This window comes from Mytilus trossulus, chromosome 2 (assembly GCF_036588685.1).
Source record: "Mytilus trossulus isolate FHL-02 chromosome 2, PNRI_Mtr1.1.1.hap1, whole genome shotgun sequence".
NCBI lineage: Eukaryota > Metazoa > Mollusca > Bivalvia > Mytilida > Mytilidae > Mytilus > Mytilus trossulus.
Genome location: NC_086374.1, coordinates 6677702 through 6698671, shown reverse-complemented (window position 1 = coordinate 6698671; position 20970 = coordinate 6677702). Strand labels below are relative to the sequence as shown.

Below are 20970 nucleotides of genomic sequence, written 5' to 3'. Positions count from 1 at the left end.
ATGATGAGTTTATTTACCCAGTAGAATTGTTCAGCATGTAAGGTATAATAATGAATGATGTCCAATGGTTTGAGGTGTGTTAACCTAAGTATCTTCTAGTCATAAAGTGTTAGTTCATCAAATGATATCACACAGATATGCTACTTCATATAGCAAAAAATGTATGTACAGTAAAAGATTTTTTCAGAAACAAGTGTACAAGTTTTACAATGGTACTTTGGATATTATGATAAGCTGTATACCTTTGATAATTCATTAGTAGTTAAGTACAAAATGTATTTATAACATAACAATATTACAGGCCATTGCTCCTTATATACCAAGAGAAAACCCAGTATTAGATCCAGCTATCTATGAGATGGTTCTGCTAGAGTTCCTTCTGTCTGATGCAGAGGTGAGTAATTTAGATGTTCTGATAGAGTTAGTTCTGTTTGATGAAGGAGGGATTGTTGTCAGAAAGTTAATACTTCTTAGTGTTATCATATATAAAACCTTTCTACAGTCTTTGTTTTGATTTTTGTCGAGCCTGCAACTTTTGTTGCAGAAAGCTTGACATAGGGATAGTGATCCGGTGGCTACGGCAGCGGCGGCAGCGGTGTTAGCTCACTTCTTAAAAGGTTTATATTTTAGAAGGTGAAAGACCTGGATGCTTCATACTTTGTATATGGATGCCTCATGTAACGAAGTTTCCGACAGTCACATGTCCAATGTCCTTGACCTCATTTTCATGGTTGAGTGACCACTTGAAAAAAAAGTTCAGAATTTTTGTAATGTTGAATTCTCTCTTATTAAAAGTGATAGGATAACTATATTTGGTATGTGCGTACCTTGCAAGGTCCTCATGCCCGTCAGACAGTTTTCTCTTGACCTCGACCTCATTGCATGGATCAGTGAACAAGGTTAAGTTTTGGTGGTCAAGTCCATATCTCAGATACTATAAGCAATAGGGCTAGTATATTTGGTGTATGGAAGGACTGTAAGGTGTATATGTCCAACTGGCAGGTGTCACCTGACCTTGACCTCATTTTCATGGTTCAGTGTTTATAGTTAAGTTTTTGTGATTTGGTGTTTTTCTCATACTTTATGCAATAGGTCTACTATATGTGTTGTATGGAATGATTGTAAGGTGTACATGTCTAGCAGGTAGATGTCATCTGACCTTGACCTCATTTTCATGGTTCAGTGGTCAAAGTAAATTTTTTAAGTTTTGGTCTTTTTATCTAATATTATATGCCAAAGGTCAACTATATTTGGTGTACTGAAATATATTATGATCTAAATGTCAGTCCTGCAGGTTTTATTTGACCATGACCTCAATTTCACGGTTCATTGCACAGTGTTAAGTTTTTGTGTTTTGGTCTATTTTTCTTAAACTTTTAGTAATAGGTCAACTATATTTGTTGTATAGAAGCATTGTTAGCTGTACATGTCTGCTTGGCATGGTTCATCTGACCTTGACCTCATTTTCATGGTTCATTGGTCTTTGTTTAGCTATCTTGGTTAATGTTAAGTTTATGTGACAGGTGTCATGGTTGTAATAAAGCTTTATACTTAGGACTATCAACATAATATCAATGATTAGTAAAGAAGGCGAGACATTTCAGTGTGTGCACTCTTGTTCTGTTAAAATTATTTATTTGATATGAGAAAATTTATTTTAATGTAATAACCATTACAGAGATTTCTGCAATTGGTGCGAGATTGGCCATCACATCTATATAAAGTACAAACAGTTATAAATGCCCTGCTGGACAGACTTGATAGAGATCGGGGAAATACATACTTAATGCGTGCTTTAGGAGACTTGTAAGTTATATTTTGATTACTGATGGCTGATTGGGCCAAAAAGACATTATCTCCTCATTGCATTTTCGTTTTAAAATATATGGAAGTGCAGTCTTATACTTGTCATGCATAATCAAGAAAAATAGTTGAATATTTCTGTGTAAACTTTTATTATAATTTTGATTTTTATGGTATTTTTTTTCTTTTCTACATAAAAACACAAATTATATATATGATAATATTCTGTAGGACTTTCTTGTAGCATGTCAACAAAGATTTGAATTGCACTTCAGAATACAAGCACACAACAATTTTTTTATTGAAAATTTACCAAGGGAGATAATTCTTTTATTTGATTAAACTCAAATAATCTAGATTCCTAGATTTGTTATACCTGTTTGTGAAGAATTTCAATTGTACTCTAAATTAGTAGTATTAAACATATATTGAATCTATAATTATCTTGTTGTAGATATTCATATGAACGTCAGTTTGATAAAGCACTCAGTATATATTTAAGGTAAGTATTATGGTGTATGGAGGCCATAGACAGTTTCCCTGTATATGAGGTTTCTTATTTACTGATATACACATTACAAATGATCTATGATTTATGACTAAAATGAACTCAGCTGGAATAATGTCTCCCAATTGATAGACAATTTTTTCAAATTCAAGGAAGAAAGTTTGGTTTTCATATTAATTCTTTATACTTTTAAACAGACACCTAGTGGTATATTTTTTGTAATTGGTTCTGGGCACTTTATTCATGTCATGTATTTCTTCTACTCATTACAAGACCACAGTGTTAGAAGTTCCAATTTTGTTAGAACTCGTACAGAAGTCACCTGATTGAGTTGTATTTTTATTTTGAAACAGTTTAGTGTTGATCAGATGAAAGTTAAATAGTAGTTTTATTGGCTCACTGTGAACAAGCTTCCATTTCAGGAGTTTATATCATTGCTTACTGGTTGGTAATGTGGCTATTATTTTTTAAAGTTACTATAAGACAGGAGTAATATTGAGAATGAAAAAGGTGACTGTGTCATAGAGACAACAACCCTACCAAAGAGCAGATAACAGCTGAAGGCCACCAATGGGTCTTCCATGCAGCAAGAAATTCCTGCCACCCATAGCATAGGCGGATCCAGGGGGACCTGGGCCCCCCCCCCCCCCCTTTTGTGGGAAAAATTTGGTTGATTATATAAAGAATCATTGAAGCATGACTGGAGCGGGCCCCCTCTTAGGTCAGTCAGAGGGCCCCCCCTTAGGAAAAGTTCTGGATCCGCCACTGCATAGGTGTGCTTCAGCTGGCCCAGAAACAAAAATGTATACTACTTCAATGAATACTAGTTCAGTGAATGCTTTTGTTATCTAAAATCTATTCAATAAATGCTTGAAATGAAAGAAAAAAAATATTGAATTGATATTTTAAAAATTAATTTTTTAAAATTATTTTCAGATTAAAGCATAAAGATGTATTCCAGTTAATTCACAAACATAATTTATTTGGTTCAATAAGTGATAAGATTGTACAACTAATGGAGTTTGATAAAGAACAAGCTGTCAGTATGCTGTTAGATAATATGGAGAAAGTACCGGTAAAATATTTGAAAATATATGTCTTTTACTGCTTTCTTGCCTTATTGCAGCCTTCACTCATCTAGCTTTATATGTTTGCTGTATCTGCAGATATTTGGCTAATGTTTGATATGAAGTAGACTTGATGGGTAATAACAGTGTAAATTAGTATACCCTACATACTTCACATTGAATTAATATTAGCATCTATGTATAGAACGTGAGAAAGAAGTGATGTATAATATGGAGGCTGTAGGTGGCTCATCTGTTTCATGGGTTTTAGCCACTGTTTCAGATCCTTTTGAAATCATATCAACTATTATATCAAGTTAAATTATGGTAGTTTATGTTGTATGATAAATTTAAAAGGTTATTTTTTACATTTTTCATACAAATATTTGTAATTGATGATTGAAAAAAACTTTATTTTTGGTCAGTAACTTGACATGGATGAGATGTAATGTGTGAGCTCTTTTAACATCTCTCACACATATTCTTCCTGTCTATCTTTTTATTTAAATTCTCAAGAAGAGAAGTTTTCATCATTTATATCTCCAGTACTGTGTTGAACCAATTGATTTCACTATTTGTCATTAGCTTGACAACAAATTGTATGGTATGAGCAGTTTGTGGATTTGTCAGATATTTTTTTGTTATCTCCCTTTTTGTGGACACTATAAATTAGGTTTATTACAACACATACATACTTGTTTTACCTATATTTTCAGATGGAAAAAGTAGTAAACCAGTTAGATAAAACACCAGAGTATCTGTTTACAGTAAGTAAAGTATACAATAAGTGAACATTTGATTATAGATAAGATATGTGATTTTTATTGTACAAGTAATGTGATTCTTGTGTTGACCCAGCTTTTCGTTTTTCATTGATATTTTTTTTAAGCAGTTAAGCTGCTTTTTGCGAGCACCCTAGATTTATGTTCTACCCAATAAATGCTGAAATATGTGCCACTTTTATTATCTGGCTGGCTATCATGTTATTTATAACTAATTGGACACTTTTTTAATACTTTTTATTCTGGAATATAAAAAATATTACCATAAAAACGTTAACTGGTCGTCGATTCTCCCAAAAGTTTTGAAGTTGCACATAGGAAGTAGTGCTCGATAGAAATCCTTCTATAGTTTATTATCCCCTGTGCTGTTGGCTCAGATGTCAAAGATCAATTGTATGAATTATTTGATCGCCGAAAATCTTTAAAGATGAGTCGTTTACATTTCCCATATGGCAAAAGTTGTAGGAATATTGTTGGTCATCGATACGTATTACATACATCAGTAGTCTATTAATCAGCTGATATAAGTTGGCGGCAATTTCAAATTACATAGAAGACGAAATTTACGTACCTTTTAAATTGGGAGAATTCTGATGATACATAGGTACTTCATTATTAATCATTTTATTCGTTTTTTTGTCTGAAATGATTGAGATTATTTAAATCATCTTTATTCAGTTATCTTAAATGTATGCTCATTTGTTTTCTTGTTTATAATTACATTAGATGTATGTTTCATTATAATACGTTATTCTGATTGGCTAATTGCACATGACATGTTATTCCGCGCTTCATTCAAAATGTACTTCGGTCAACGCTTTTACACCCCAATAAATTTACAAAAAGAAGCATTCAATTCTTAAATATTATTCCGATTTCTCGCAAATGACCTTCATGCTTGTCAAATTAAGTTGTTGTTATTGTAGCTTTCTGATTGGTCGATGTCAAGGTCATTTTAAGATTGTTTCGCTTTTGTATAATGCTACACGTGCTTTGATTAAGCTCAATGTGCTTCAATAAATATTGTAATTAAAACTTTAACAACTGTTTTCTAAAGGACGGCATTATTTAACTTCAAAGTCGCATATTTTGTAAAGTATTAAGTCCGAATCTGTGACGCGTATCACACGTGATTGTTTTTGATTTACAAGGACTTTTTCGATTTCCGGTACAGAAAAATACGACTTTTTTAAAAAGTGGGTTTTTTTTTTAATAATTTTTCACATTTAAACACTCGTTAGGTGTTATGGAATCAATTCTATGCGGTTCCTTCAGCAACTTTATGCTGGCAAACGATTTCCCCATGAAAATAATATGAAAAGAAATTGCATGATACGATAAAAAGGTAACGATTAACGAGGCTCGAGAAACGTTAATATGATTTCAACTAGTTGAAGTTACAAACAAGTTTTTTCTTAATTCCTACTATTACAGTTATTGAAAGTTTAAATAAATGTGTTTTTTTTTATTATGATATTAGTAATGGAGGACAGTTAAACTGTAATCAAGATATTTTAATTCAGTTATAATTTGAGACGTAAAAATTCTGTATTCTGTATTAAAAAAAAATTGAGAGTGAACATGGTGAAAATGGGGAATGTGTCATAGAGACAATAATTAGATCTTAGAGCAGACACCAGTCGAAGGTTACCAATGGATCTTTACTGCAGGGAGAAACTCCTACACCCAAAGGATTGCTTTTGCTGGACCCTTAACATAATAACAAAAATGTAAACTATTTCAACTAGTCACTTGTTCCGGTGGAACTTTTAAACCAGAGGAAGCACAAAGTAACTACAATGTAGTTAATAAGTTCCGGAGAACTTTTCGACTAGCTAGTTCTTTCCGCCTGGAACTTTCCAACTTCGCAACAAAAGAGCATTTACAATAACTTGGACATCATACTAAAATCAGAAGTATACACAAGAAATTAATAAAATTTAAAAAAATGTACAAAACAATTATGAAAAATAAATATGATATACAGCTACAATCACCACATTAGTGGGTCCTCACTATGGACAGGAACATACAGAATGTGGCGGCTTAAACATCTTAACTGGCACAAAACTCTCCCCTAACATAGGACAGTGTATGTGTATAATCTTAGACATTGAATCTTTATATATAAATTGGAAATAACTTTTGAAAGTGGAAGGATTGCATAACATAAAGATTACTGTACAAGCATTATTTGGTACTTTAGAAATAGCTGAGAACAATGCCTGAGATAAATATTTTGACTAATTCTTTACACTATTCATCTGAACGTGGCCAAGTTTGCCTTTGGGTTTTTGATTAACTGCCTATAGCATCCTTTGGTGCTTTGATTTAATTTATGTTTTTGATTATTTTATGTACAATGAAGTGCAACTTATTTAGGTTTGCATATAATCAAGCTTAAATAGGTAAGTTCCATAAGTCCCTTATATATAAGGTGCATTATTTTAGATAAAATTTCAAATTATGATTCATTTACCATTTTGACAATATATCTTTATTGAAACAATGACTAGATAAAAACTATTTTTTCCCCAATTTTATCATATCCCTATTCTTGGTATAACATCATAATTTTTTTTATATATATATATATATCATTGAAGATGTGAACTAATAGAAAGAATATATTTCAGTATTTAGATAGAATTTTCCAAAAAGATCCCCATATGGCAGAAAAGTACCATGGGAAGCAAGTGAAACTTTATGCAGAATATGCACCTAAGAAGTTACTTCCCTTTCTAAAGAGTAGTACACATTATCCCCTCCAGATGGCATTGGAGGAGTGTGAAATGAGAAATCTTATACCAGAACAAGTATTCCTATTAGGTTTGTTATCTTTTTATGTTTATGTTTGTATACTTTTTTTAACACATCCAAGAAAAGTGAGAACAGTGCCTGTCTTTTGAAAGACATTGTCCTTTGAACTGTGGGAAATAGTTGTCTCACTGGCCACTCATATTGGTGCTTTGTGTCTATTGTTTTTGTTCTTGTTTTATTTTGCATCTTGATTAAAACTTCGAGTTAAGGCAATTGCAACTTACTTTTACAGTTTGTTCTTATGTTGTACGTTACACAACTGTCCCACATTGGGGGATGAATGAGTGCTCACAAACATGTTTAACCCAGCTACATGCTTTATGTGACTATCCAAAGACATGAGCCTATCATATTTGCTTTTTTTTGTATATTGTATTGCTATAAATCAGGCCATTACTTTTCTCACTTGATTTATTACACATTTATACTGTATGGAGCTTTTATAGCTGACTAAACAGTGAGTTTTCTCATATCATATCTGCCTATTTTTAAACTGCCATATTAAAGAAAGATAAGAAATTATTTGTATGTTTTTAAAGTAATTTTATTTAAGATACAGATATTTTCTTGTATATTCTGAAGAAAATACATATCCTCAGTTTATTATTAACTATCAGCCAAACTTTTAAAGTGGGTACATACTTTAGAGTTAGTAATTTCCACTTACACACCCTTTCTCTCCTTAGTAGTCAATTTACCTGATGTATATTACTCAAATCCAAGTGCTTGTATTCCTTACTCTTTGTTCTAACTTTCACTTGCAAAAAAGGTTCATATTGTGGCTTGTGGCTGATATATATAGAATAATAGGTAGTTGAGTTTTTGATACTGACTATATCATGTGGAATATCTAGACGAGGCTGTTATAGTCAGTATCAAAAACTCAACTACCTATTATTCTGTTTATCGGTAATTATGACGTCACACAATCTTATGACGTCACGCAATGTATTGCCTGATATTTTCAGTGATACAGCCAGTACATTGATACCTCGAAAATATTAGGCAGTAAGATCAAAGGGAAAATATATGAATTACCGATAATTAAAGATATCAGTATGTAGAAAAGCCGTTAAACAATACATATCAGATCAGTTTGAAGTTGTAACATTGAAAAAAATGAATTTAAGACTTGTTAATGTACTTTTTTGTTCAATATTTACAGGTAGAATGGGAAATGTGAAGCAGGCATTAAAACTGATAACAGAAAAACTACAAGATGTCAACAGAGCCATTGAATTCTGTAAAGATCATAATGAACCAGAATTATGGGAGGATCTCATACAGAGTAGCTTAGATAAACCATGTAAGATCTCATACAGAGTAGCTTAGATAAACCATGTTAGATCTCATACAGAGTAGCTAAGATAAACCATGTTAAATCTCATACAGAGTAGCTTAAATAAACCATGTTAAATCTCATACAGACTAGCTTAAATAAACCATGTCAGATCTCATACAGAGTAGCTTAGATAAACCATGTCAGATCTCATACAGAGTAGCTTAGATAAACCATGTCAGATCTCATACAGAGTAGCTTAGATAAACCATGTTAAATCTCATACAGAGTAGCTTAGATAAACAAATGTCAGATCTTATACAGAATAACTTTGAATAACCATGTAAGATCTCATACAGAGTAGCTTAGATAAACTATGTCAGATCTCATACAGAGTAGCTTAAATACACCATGTTAGATCTCATACAGAGTAGCGTAAATAAACCATGTCAGATCTCATACAGAGTAGCTTAGATAAACCATGTCAGATCTCATACAGAGTAGCTTAGATAAACCATGTTAAATATTATACAGAGTAGCTTAGATAAACTATGTCAGATCTCATACAGAGTAGCTTAGATAAACTATGTCAGATCTCATACAGAGTAGCTAAGATAAACCATGTCAGATCTCATACAGAGTAGCTTAAATAAACCATGTTAGATCTTATACAGAGTAGCTTAGATAAACCATGTCAGATCTCATACAGAGTAGCTTAGATAAACCATGTTAAATCTCATACAGAGTAACTTAGATAAAAACGATGTCAGATCTTATACAGAATAACTTTGATAAACCATGTAAGATCTCATACAGAGTAGCTTAGATAAACTATGTTAAATCTCATACAGAGTAGCTTAGATAAACCATGTCAGATCTTATACAGAATAACTTTGATAAACTATGTAAGATCTCATACAGAGTAGCTTAGATAAACTATGTCAGATCTCATACAGAGTAGCTTAAATAAACCATGTTAGATCTCATACAGAGTAGCGTAAATAAACCATGTCAGATCTCATACAGAGTAGCTTAGATAAACCATGTCAGATCTCATATAGAGTAGCTTAGATAAACCATGTTAAATCTTATACAGAGTAGCTTAGATAAACTATGTCAGATCTCATACAGAGTAGCTTAGATAAACTATGTCAGATCTCATACAGAGTAGCTAAGATAAACCATGTCAGATCTCATACAGAGTAGCTTAAATAAACCATGTTAGATCTTATACAGAGTAGCTTAGATAAACCATGTCAGATCTCATACAGAGTAGCTTAAATAAACCATGTAAGTTCTCATACAGAGAAGCATAAAAAAAACATGTCAGATCTCATACAGAGTAGCTTAGATAAACCATGTCAGATCTCATACAGAGCAGCTTAGATAAACCATGTTAGATCTTATACAGAGTAGCTTAGATAAACCATGTCAGATCTCATACAGAGTAGCTTAGATAAACTATGTCAGATCTCATACAGAGTAGCTTAAATACACCATGTTAGATCTCATACAGAGTAGCGTAAATAAACCATGTCAGATCTCATACAGAGTAGCTTAGATTAACCATGTCAGATCTCATACAGAGTAGCTTAGATAAACCATGTTAAATATTATACAGAGTAGCTTAGATAAACTATGTCAGATCTCATACAGAGTAGCTTAGATAAACCATGTCAGATCTCATACAGAGTAGCTTAAATAAACCATGTTAGATCTTATACAGAGTAGCTTAGATAAACCATGTCAGATCTCATACAGAGTAGCTTAGATAAACCATGTTAAATCTCATACAGAGTAACTTAGATAAACAATGTCAGATCTTATACAGAATAACTTTGATAAACCATGTAAGATCTCATACAGAGTAGCTTAGATAAACTATGTTAAATCTCATACAGAGTAGCTTAGATAAACCATGTCAGATCTTATACAGAATAACTTTGATAAACCATGTAAGATCTCATACAGAGTAGCTTAGATAAACTATGTCAGATCTCATACAGAGTAGCTTAAATAAACCATGTTAGATCTCATACAGAGTAGCGTAAATAAACCATGTCAGATCTCATACAGAGTAGCTTAGATAAACCATGTCAGATCTCATATAGAGTAGCTTAGATAAACCATGTTAAATCTTATACAGAGTAGCTTAGATAAACTATGTCAGATCTCATACAGAGTAGCTTAGATAAACTATGTCAGATCTCATACAGAGTAGCTAAGATAAACCATGTCAGATCTCATACAGAGTAGCTTAAATAAACCATGTTAGATCTTATACAGAGTAGCTTAGATAAACCATGTCAGATCTCATACAGAGCAGCTTAGATAAACCATGTTAGATCTTATACAGAGTAGCTTAGATAAACCATGTCAGATCTCATACAGAGTAGCTTAGATAAACCATGTCAGATCTCATACAGAGCAGCTTAGATAAACCATGTTAGATCTTATACAGAGTAGCTTAGATAAACCATGTCAGATCTCATACAATGTAGCTTAGATAAACTATGTCAGATCTCATACAGAGTAGCTAAGATAAACCATGTCAGATCTCATACAGAGTAGCTTAAATAAACCATGTCAGATCTCATACAGAGCAGCTTAGATACACTATGTCAGATCTCATACAGAGTAGCTTAGAAAAACCATGTCAGATTTCATACAGATTAGCTTAGATAAACCATGTTAGATCTCATACAGAGTAGCTTAGATAAACCATGTCAGATCTAATACAGAATAGCTTAGAGAAACAATGTCAGATCTCATACAGAGTAGCTTAGATAAACCTTGTTATATCTCATACAGAGTAGCTAAGATAAACCATGTCAGATCTCATACAGAGTAGCTAAAACAAACCATGTAAGACCTCATACAGAGTAGCTTAGATAAACCATGTCAGATCTCATACAGAGTAGCTTAAATAAACCATGTTAGATCTTATACAGAGTAGCTTAGATAAACCATGTCAGCTCTCATACAGAGTAGCTTAAATAAACCATGTCAGATCTCATACAGAGCAGCTTAGATAAACTATGTCAGATCTCATACAGAGAAGCTAAGATAAACCATGTCAGATCTCATACAGAGTAGCTTAAATAAACCATGTCAGATCTCATACAGAGTAGCTTAGATAAACCATGTCAGATCTCATACAGTGTAGCTTAAATAAACCATATCAGATCTCATACAGAGCAGCTTAGATAAACTATGTCAGATCTCATACAGAGCAGCTTAGATAAACCATGTTATATCTCATACAGAGTAGCTAAGATAAACCATGTCAGATCTCATACAGAGCAGCTTAAATAAACCATGTTATATCTCATACAGAGTAGCTAAGATAAACCATGTCAGATCTCATACAGAGTAGCTTTAATAAACCATGTCAGATCTCATACAGAGTATTTTAGATAAACCATTTAAGACCTCATACAGAGTAGCATAGATAAACCATGTCAGATCTCATACAGAGTAGCTTAAATAAACCATGTCAGATCTCATACAGAGCAGCTTAGATAAACTATGTCAGATCTCATACAGAGTAGCTTAAATAAACCATGTTAGATCTTATACAGAGTAGCTTTAATAAACCATGTCAGATCTCATACAGAGTAGCTTAAATAAACTATGTCAGATCTCATACAGAGTAGCTAAGATAAACCATGTCAGATCTCATACAGAGTAGCTTAGATAAACTATGTCAGATCTCATACAGAGCAGCTTAGATAAACTATGTAAGATCTCATACAGAGTAGCTTAAATAAACCATGTTAAATCTCATACAGAGTAGCTTAGATAAACCATGTCAGATCTCATAGAGTAGCTTAGATAAACCATGTCAGATCTCATACAGAGTAGCTTAAATAAACTATGTCAGATCTCATACAGATTAGCTAAGATAAACCATGTCAGATCTCATACAGAGTAGCTTAAATAAACTATGTCAGATCTCATACAGAGTAGCTAAGATAAACCATGTCAGATCTCATACAGAGTAGCTTAGATAAACTATGTCAGATCTCATACAGAGCAGCTTAGATAAACTATGTAAGATCTCATACAGAGTAGCTTAAATAAACCATGTTAAATCTCATACAGAGTAGCTTAGATAAACCATGTCAGATCTCATAGAGTAGCTTAGATAAACCATGTCAGATCTCATACAGAGTAGCTTAAATAAACTATGTCAGATCTCATACAGATTAGCTAAGATAAACCATGTCAGATCTCATACAGAGTAGCTTAAATAAACTATGTCAGATCTCATACAGAGTAGCTAAGATAAACCATGTCAGATCTCATACAGAGTAGCTTAGATAAACTATGTCAGATCTCATACAGAGCAGCTTAGATAAAGTATGTAAGATCTCATACAGAGTAGCTTAAATAAACCATGTTAAATCTCATACAGAGTAGCTTAGATAAACCATGTCAGATCTCATAGAGTAGCTTAGATAAACCATGTCAGATCTCATACAGAGTAGCTTAAATAAACTATGTCAGATCTCATACAGATTAGCTAAGATAAACCATGTCAGATCTCATACAGAGCAGCTTAGATAAACCATGCCAGATCTCATACAGAGTAGCTTAAATAAACTATGTCAGATCTCATACAGAGTAGCTAAGATAAACCATGTCAGATCTCATATAGAGTAGCTTAAATAAACCATGTTAGATCTTATACAAAGTAGCTTAAATAAACCATGTCAGATCTCATACAGAGTAGCTTAGATAAACCATGTCAGATCTTATACAAAGTAGCTTAAATAAACTATGTCAGATCTCATACAGATTAGCTAAGATAAACCATGTCAGATCTCATACAGAGCAGCTTAGATAAACCATGCCAGATCTCATACAGAGTAGCTTAAATAAACTATGTCAGATCTCATACAGAGTAGCTAAGATAAACCATGTCAGATCTCATATAGAGTAGCTTAAATAAACCATGTTAGATCTTATACAGAGTAGCTTGAATAAACTATGTTAGATTTCTTACAGAGTAACTTAGATAAACCATAAAAGATCTCATTCGGATCTAGAGTAGCTTAGATAAACCATGTAAGGTCTCATATAAAAAAGCTGAGATAAATCATGTTAGATTTCATTCAGAATGAAGGGCTTAATTTGTTAACTGTGCACAGTATATCAGAAATGTGACTGACTTTTTAACTATCTTATATTAACTTTTTCAGTTTTTATAAAAGTATTACTACACAACATAGGAACACATGTAGATCCCATTATACTAATAGATAAAATTCAGGAAGGTATGGAAATAGAAGGACTCAGAGACTCACTTGTCAAAATATTACAAGATTATCATCTACAGGTAAATCATAGAGACAGTTACTGCATGTATATTGAAAATAAAACAATCATTCATACTAATTTTTAAAGATTTTATGTTATATGATAGTTCAGTTTTGAAATTTAGTTTAATATGTATTGTCCACATAGGCGTGTTTGTACATGTATAATGCGGGGTTCACACATTGCCGATTATTGCTCCCGTTTGAGATCAGACAGCAATACGATACGAAAAGTGAAAAAGTCGGATTGGTATCCTCAATTATCTGGAATGTCCTATCATTGTCTGAACGCATTCGTTTTAGTTCGTAACAGATTCCTACGGATCGTGAAGGGTCCGAATAGTTCGGCAAAGCATCCCGACAGTTAGGTGCGTCCCGTAACATTCGGGGCAACTCAGCCGATTTTGTCTAATCGGATTACAATCGTGGCTATATCGTGACAGATTCTGCTGTATCGGATCGAATTCCTAACAATGTCTTGTGTATTCTGGACGGTGTCCTGTAGAACGGGAATGATCCGGAGTAATTTTTCATAGCTGTTTTTCTGCCGATTGAGTCCAGATTGCATCCAGATCTTGTCGATTGCGAACCGTTTTTTTGCCGAAACCGTTCCGAAACAGTCCTGTTATTAATACGAAATTCGTCAATGATACCCACGTCAGAGTCCCGACAACTACAGAATACAATACGGCTGAGACCAGACAAAGCCGTTTGCAATGCGATAGAGCGGACCGTGATAGGATTACGTTCCGACAGTACCTGATCATCCCGAAAATGCCGACAGTTTTCGAACAAATAACTTCCGTCAGCGTCGGTTCACTGTCTGGTCACTGTCTGATCTCAGTCGGATTACATTCGGTAGAGTCGGGACGCAGTCGTGACAGACTCGGTCGAATTTTACCTGGTGAAAAATACAAATCGGATTAGAAGCGGATTCAGAACGGGATTATCGGGACTTATTCGCTTAGAAACGGTTGAATATCGGTGCTTCCTGAACACTATCTGATTGTTGTCGTGATCAAATTATTTTTTTTACAAATTTTAATTTAAGTTTGAATTTTTATCCACGATTCACAGGATCTTGATCAGACTTTAAATAAATTTTAATCGGGAATGGTCCTGTCAAGAACGGTAGTAAAAATCGTGAATGTGTGACCCCAGCTTAAGCTAGATGTAATTTATTTATTATATACACTAGATCTGAGCTTAACAAGTGTTTCAGAAAATAATCTTCATGTAACAGGTGCTCTCAAGACCAACATTTTGGTAAGGCAAACATATAAAAGGAGAAGGTCCAATAAGGGCTGATTTTGGCTTCAAATTTCAAGTTCATCTAACGAAAGATTTTGGACACTTTTTAAACATGTAAGTGTCTATTTCAATTAATTCAATTAGTTTATGTGAAAGATTTTAACCAATTTAGTCATTAAAAACTCTCTGAGTCATGCTTAAATAAGAAAAATCTATCAAATATGCCAAAAAACGTCACTTTTCAGATGTTTTTTGTCAAAAATGAAAGTGGCCGCATCTGTGTTCATCCTCAACCTTTATATATGTTATGTATTATCATCAAATACAACTCACATTTCAATATTATGAATGAACACGAATGCGGCCACTTTCATTTAAGAAGAAAACCGTCTTAAGTTTTACTAAAATGCTAAAATTGTGAGGATTTAAGTAATTGAGCATGACTTAATGATGCTAGTACCCGATATATGTGCATTGTTTTGTAAAAAACAGCCCATATTTATGTAGCAGAAGCATTCTTCATTCCAGTAAATAGCTGAAAGATTACATTTTTACAATTTTGTAAAACTGCTATATTTTGGGGCCAAAAAGGGGTCTTACTGAACCTACTCCTTTAGATGAAACAAAGGCCTGAACAGAAAAGTCATCCCCATATAATGTCAACTTTCCCTGAAGGAGTTGTAACCTTGGTTGATTGTAATTGTATAAATATCATATGCAGTATCATCCTTAAACAATACAAATCTTTAAAAAGAGCTCTCAGGATAATATAAGTGTCTTGGGTTGATACACTTGTGACATCAAGAAAAAGTCATATAAAAAAGCTTACCAACCAATTTAGCATTTATTTTTTATTTTATGTTGTTTTACTCAATAGATATCATTACGAGAAGGCTGTAAGAAGATATTAGTAGTCGACAGTTTTAATTTACTGGACAGATTAATAAAGACTCAGAGGAAAGGAATAGCTGTTAGCAGTAAGTCAAATATAGTCTTGTTATATAAAGCTGTCAGAGGAAAGGAATAGCTGTTAGCAGTAAGTCAAATATAGTCTTGTTATATAAAGCTATCAGAGGAAAGGAATAGCTGTTAGCAGTAAGTCAAATATAATCTTGTTATGTAAAGCTATCAGAGGAAAGGAATAGCTGTTAGCAGTAAGTCAAATATAATCTTGTTATGAAAAGCTATCAGAGGAAAGGAATAGCTGTTAGCAGTAAGTCAAATATAATCTTGTTATATAAAGCTATCAGAGGAAAGGAATAGCTGTTAGCAGTAAGTCAATTATAATCTTGTTATGTAAAGCTATCAGAGGAAAGGAATAGCTGTTAGCAGTAAGTCAAATATAGTCTTGTTATATAAAGCTATCAGAGGAAAGGAATAGTTGTTAGCAGTAAGTCAAATATAGTTTTGTTATGTAAAGCTATCAGAGGAAAGGAATAGCTGTTAGCAGTAAGTCAAATATAGTCTTGTTATATAAAGCTATCAGAGGAAAGGAATAGCAGTTAGCAGTAAGTCAAATATAATCTTATTATGTAAAGCTATCAGAGGAAAGGAATAGCTGTTAGCAGTAAGTCAAATATAGTTTTGTTATGTAAAGCTATCAGAGGAAAGGAATAGCTGTAAGCAGTAAGTCAAATATAGTTTTGTTATGTAAAGCTATCAGAGGAAAGGAATAGCTGTTAGCAGTAAGTCAAATATAATCTTGTTATGTAAAGCTATCAGAGGAAAGGAATAGCTGTTAGCAGTAAGTCAAATATAGTCTTGTTATATAAAGCTATCAGAGGAAAGGAATAGCTGTTAGCAGTAAGTCAAATATAATCTTATTATGTAAAGCTATCAGAGGAAAGGAATAGCTGTTAGCAGTAAGTCAAATATTGTCTTGTTATATAAAGCTATCAGAGGAAAGGAATAGCTGTTAGCAGTAAGTCAAATAAGTCAAATATAGTCTTGTTATATAAAGCTATCAGAGGAAAGGAATAGCTGTTAGCAGTAAGTCAAATATAATCTTGTTATGTAAAGCTATCAGAGGAAAGGAATAGCTGTTAGCAGTAAGTCAAGTATAGTCTTGTTATGTAAAGCTATCATATTCTTAATCATTACACAATAAAACAATAGTTCTTCTAGAGTAATGAAGTAGATAATTGGTAGATCTTAGTAGTATGTCATTATATATACACTGCCAAAAGTAATTTGGGGTATTATCTGACAGATAAAGGAAACCAATCTTTCTACAGTTGGACAAAATGCCTGCTTGTATTTATAGATTTATTTGGTCTCATGTCAAAAGCCAACACCATTTATGTTTGAAACTACTATTTATTATTTAATTTTAGGTGCAGCAATGTGTAATGTTTGTCAGCAGAGAATAGTTGTTAATGGTAAGTTAAGCTTTATACTTGCATTAAAACTAGAACACACCCGTGATCTCACGTGTCCGTGACTGAATCAAAGTATATAACTATGCGCAAGCCTTATTTTGGTATTAGTATTGTCATCTGATAAAGTCATGCCGATTATAAGATACACAGTTTTCTCTGCTTTCAAATCTTTCTGTTTGAACCCGTCGAACTGGAACTTATCAATTATTGGTAATATTTATTATTTGGAAAACAATAGGTCCTGGAATGGAGTTAACAGCATTGTCCTATATAAGTTATAAATAAAGTTGAATTCTTTGATTCGCTGTTTTAAGTCATGCCCACTTAAAAATTGAAAACTGTACCTATACTACACCTTATTTTAGTCCAGATTTTTAGTATTGGTATTGTTATCTTAGAAAGTCTTACTGATTAAAATACTACAATAGGTAACAGTTTGACAATTTAGTAGTGTCAACCCTGTGATAATGACCCGTGTATATAGCGGCATATTAATCCTGAATACACCGTTTGGTGGTGCGCCTGTCAGATGCGGAACGTACAGATAAGGTAATACGTAACAGGTGAATATATTATTGGTATCAGTATCGGACTTGACCCGGAACTTCTTAATTATTGGCAATATTAATTACATGGAAAACAAACGGGCCTGGAGTGGTGTAATTTTTAATCTTCACCTCTGTACTATATTAGTTATATATAAAGTTGAATTCTGTGATTCGTCGTTTTTACGTGATGACGGCTGACAAATTGGACCTCGTAATTTTAGTATTATAGATGTATCAAACTTGCAAAAGAATAAAATCAACTGAGTTTAATAAAGGGTTATTTTAAAGAAACATATACCTACTCATCCTGGACACATTAAGTTCTGGTTAGACACCATTTCATGAACAATGTGTCAGGTAGTAGCGTGTCCTGTTAACACTATCAAAATCCTGCTATTATCAAGTTTATATCCTTCCATTATCAATCAATATCCAAAATCATAGTTTTTTTATACGACCGCAAATTTTGAAAAAATTTTCGTCGTACATTGCTTTCACGTTGGCGTCGTCGTCTGCGTCGTCGTCGTCCGAATACTTTTAGTTTTCGCACTCTAACTTTAGTAAAAGTGAATATAAATCTATAAAATTTTATCACAAGGTTTATGACCACAAAAGGAAGGTTGGTATTGATTTTGGGAGTTTTGGTCCCAACATTTTAGGAATTACAGGCCAAAAAGGGCCCAAATAAGCATTTTCTTGGTTTTTGCACTATAACTTTAGTTTAAGTTAATAGAAATCTATGAAATTTTGACACAAGGTTTATGACCACAAAAGAAAGGTTGGGATTGATTTTGGGAGTTTTGGTTTCAACAGTGTAGGAATTAGGGGCCAAAAAAGGGCCCAAATAAGCATTATTCTTGGTTTTCGCACAATAACTTTAGTTTAAGTAAATAGAAAATAATGAAATTTAAACACAATGTTTATGACCACAAAAGGAAGGTTGGTATTGATTTTGGGAGTTTAGGTCCCATCAGTTTAGGAATTAGGGGCCAAAAAGGGACCCAAATAAGCATTTTTCTTGGTTTTCGCACCATAACTTTAGTATAAGTAAATAGAAATCTATGAAATTTAAACACAAGGTTTATGACCATAAAAGGAAGGTTGGTAATGATTTTGGTAGTTTTGGTCCCAACAGTTTAGGAATAAGGGGCCCAAAGGGTCCAAAATTAAACTTTGTTTGATTTCATCAAAATTGAATAATTGGGGTTCTTTGATATGCCGAATCTAACTGTGTATGTAGATTTTTAACTTTAGGTCCCGTTTTCAAATTGGTCTACATTAAGGTCCAAAGGGTCCAAAATTAAACTCCGTTTGATTTTGACAAAAAATTAATCGGTTGGGTTCTTTGATATGCTGAATCTAAAAATGTACTTAGATTCTTGATTATCGGCCCAGTTTTCAAGTTGGTCCAAATCGGGGTCCAAAATTAAACTTTGTTTGATTTCATCAAAAATTGAATAAATGGGGTTCTTTGATGTGCCAAATCTAACTGTGTATGTAGATTCCTCATTTTTGGTCTTGTTTTCAAATTGGTCTACATTAAAGTCCAAAGGGTCCAAAATTAAACTTAGTTTGATTTTAACAAAAATTGAAATCTTGGGGTTCTTTGATATGCTGAATCCAAACATGTACTTAGATTTTTGATTATGGGCCCAGTTTTCAAGTTGGTCCAAATCAGGATCTAAAATTATTATATTAAGTTTTGTGCAATAGCAAGTCTTTTCAATTGCACAGTATTGCGCAATGGCAAGAAATATCTTATTGCAAAATATTGTGAAATAGCAATTTTGTTTTTAATTAGAGTTATCTTTCTTTGTCCAGAATAGTAAGCAAGAAATATCTAATTGTAAGAATTTTTTTTATTTGGAGTTATCTTTCTTTGTCCAGAATCAACTTAAATCTTTGTTATATATACAATATGCAATACAATGTATATTCACTTTTTACTACCAACTGATAAATTAAAATAATCTTTACCATTCAGTGATAACAAGCAGTTTTTTTTACATCTTAATATTTTATGATGTATTTAAATGAGTAGTAATTGTTGCAAACTCCATTAGAAATTTTAATTGAGATTAGTTTTGGAATAAGGGAAAGGGGGATGTGATTAAAAAAATTGGGTTCAATTTTCTCATTTGAAATTTCATAAATAAAAAGAAAATTTCTTCAAACATTTTTTTGAGAGGAATAATATTCAACAGCATAGTGAATTGCTCTAAGAGAAAACAAATTTTTTAATTTCATTAGAACACATTCATTCTGTGTCAGAAACCTATGCTGTGTCAACTATTTAATCACAATCCAAATTTAGAGCTGAATCCAGCTTAAATGTTGTGTCCATACTTGCCCCAACCGTTCAGGGTTCAACCTCTGCGATCGTATAAAGCTACGCCCTGCGGAGCATCTGGTTGTCAATATTTTTAACCATAATTTTTTCATTCATTGGTTTATGTATAGATAAACCTGTGAGAGCTGAAAATGAAGCAGTAATATCACATGGTTGACTTATACATATGAAGATGCTTTATTTCCATAAAATGTGCTCACAAGGAGCATAATATATTATCATTGTAATATTATTGTTTTACAAATATAATACACAATACAGTATAGATAGTAACAAACACAAATAAGAAACAATAGTTTTCACATATAAGTATATATATAAAACCTTCGTCTCAGGCACACCTCTAGAAAGTATAAAAAAAGAATACTGTGAGTAGGCTTAATATATCTAGCCAAACTGCAAGAGGTTCCAAGGGACGGTGCTATATGGCGTGGTTGGTGCATATTAAAATGTGTATCGGGACATTAATAATATGGTAATGGACATTATACATATGGGATAAATATGAAGAGATTGAAATTTGTTTATCTTTTAGCACATTTTATTGTTTTTCATTGTAGATATGAGATATGCAAGTGATGTTATTGTTTTTCACTGTAAACATGCATTCCATGAAGATTGCCTACCAGTAAGGGGTGTGGTAAGTTTGTTTAACTTATAATACTTAATCCTAACAAAGTTACAACTTACACTTGAATAAGTTTTGGTACAAAGATGTTTTAAATGATATAAAGATAGTGTTAGCCTACTTGCCTTGAGTGCAGAAGGCTGTGGATTTGATCCCTATCTGTGCCATGCCAATAATTTATAAAAAAAAAGTTTTTTACTGCTTTTCTACTAATTATAAAAAAGAAGATGTGGCA

The 20970-nt window shown here is 32.8% G+C and overlaps 1 protein-coding gene across 1 annotated transcript in view; it reads left to right on the top strand.

Moving 5' to 3' along the window:
• The window catches only part of LOC134704808 (vacuolar protein sorting-associated protein 41 homolog), a gene marked incomplete at its 5' end in the record, with an annotated part of 39586 nt that overhangs the window by 16840 nt on the left and 1776 nt on the right, over window positions 1-20970 (top strand). Inside the window, 11 exons of the mRNA XM_063563590.1 lie at window positions 302-394; window positions 1679-1806; window positions 2258-2305; window positions 3248-3386; window positions 4095-4145; window positions 6797-6989; window positions 8146-8286; window positions 13464-13600; window positions 15709-15808; window positions 17165-17209; window positions 20668-20747. Of these exons, the coding sequence (XP_063419660.1) occupies window positions 302-394; window positions 1679-1806; window positions 2258-2305; window positions 3248-3386; window positions 4095-4145; window positions 6797-6989; window positions 8146-8286; window positions 13464-13600; window positions 15709-15808; window positions 17165-17209; window positions 20668-20747 (1155 nt within the window). The remainder of the gene's footprint in view (window positions 1-301; window positions 395-1678; window positions 1807-2257; window positions 2306-3247; window positions 3387-4094; window positions 4146-6796; window positions 6990-8145; window positions 8287-13463; window positions 13601-15708; window positions 15809-17164; window positions 17210-20667; window positions 20748-20970) is intronic.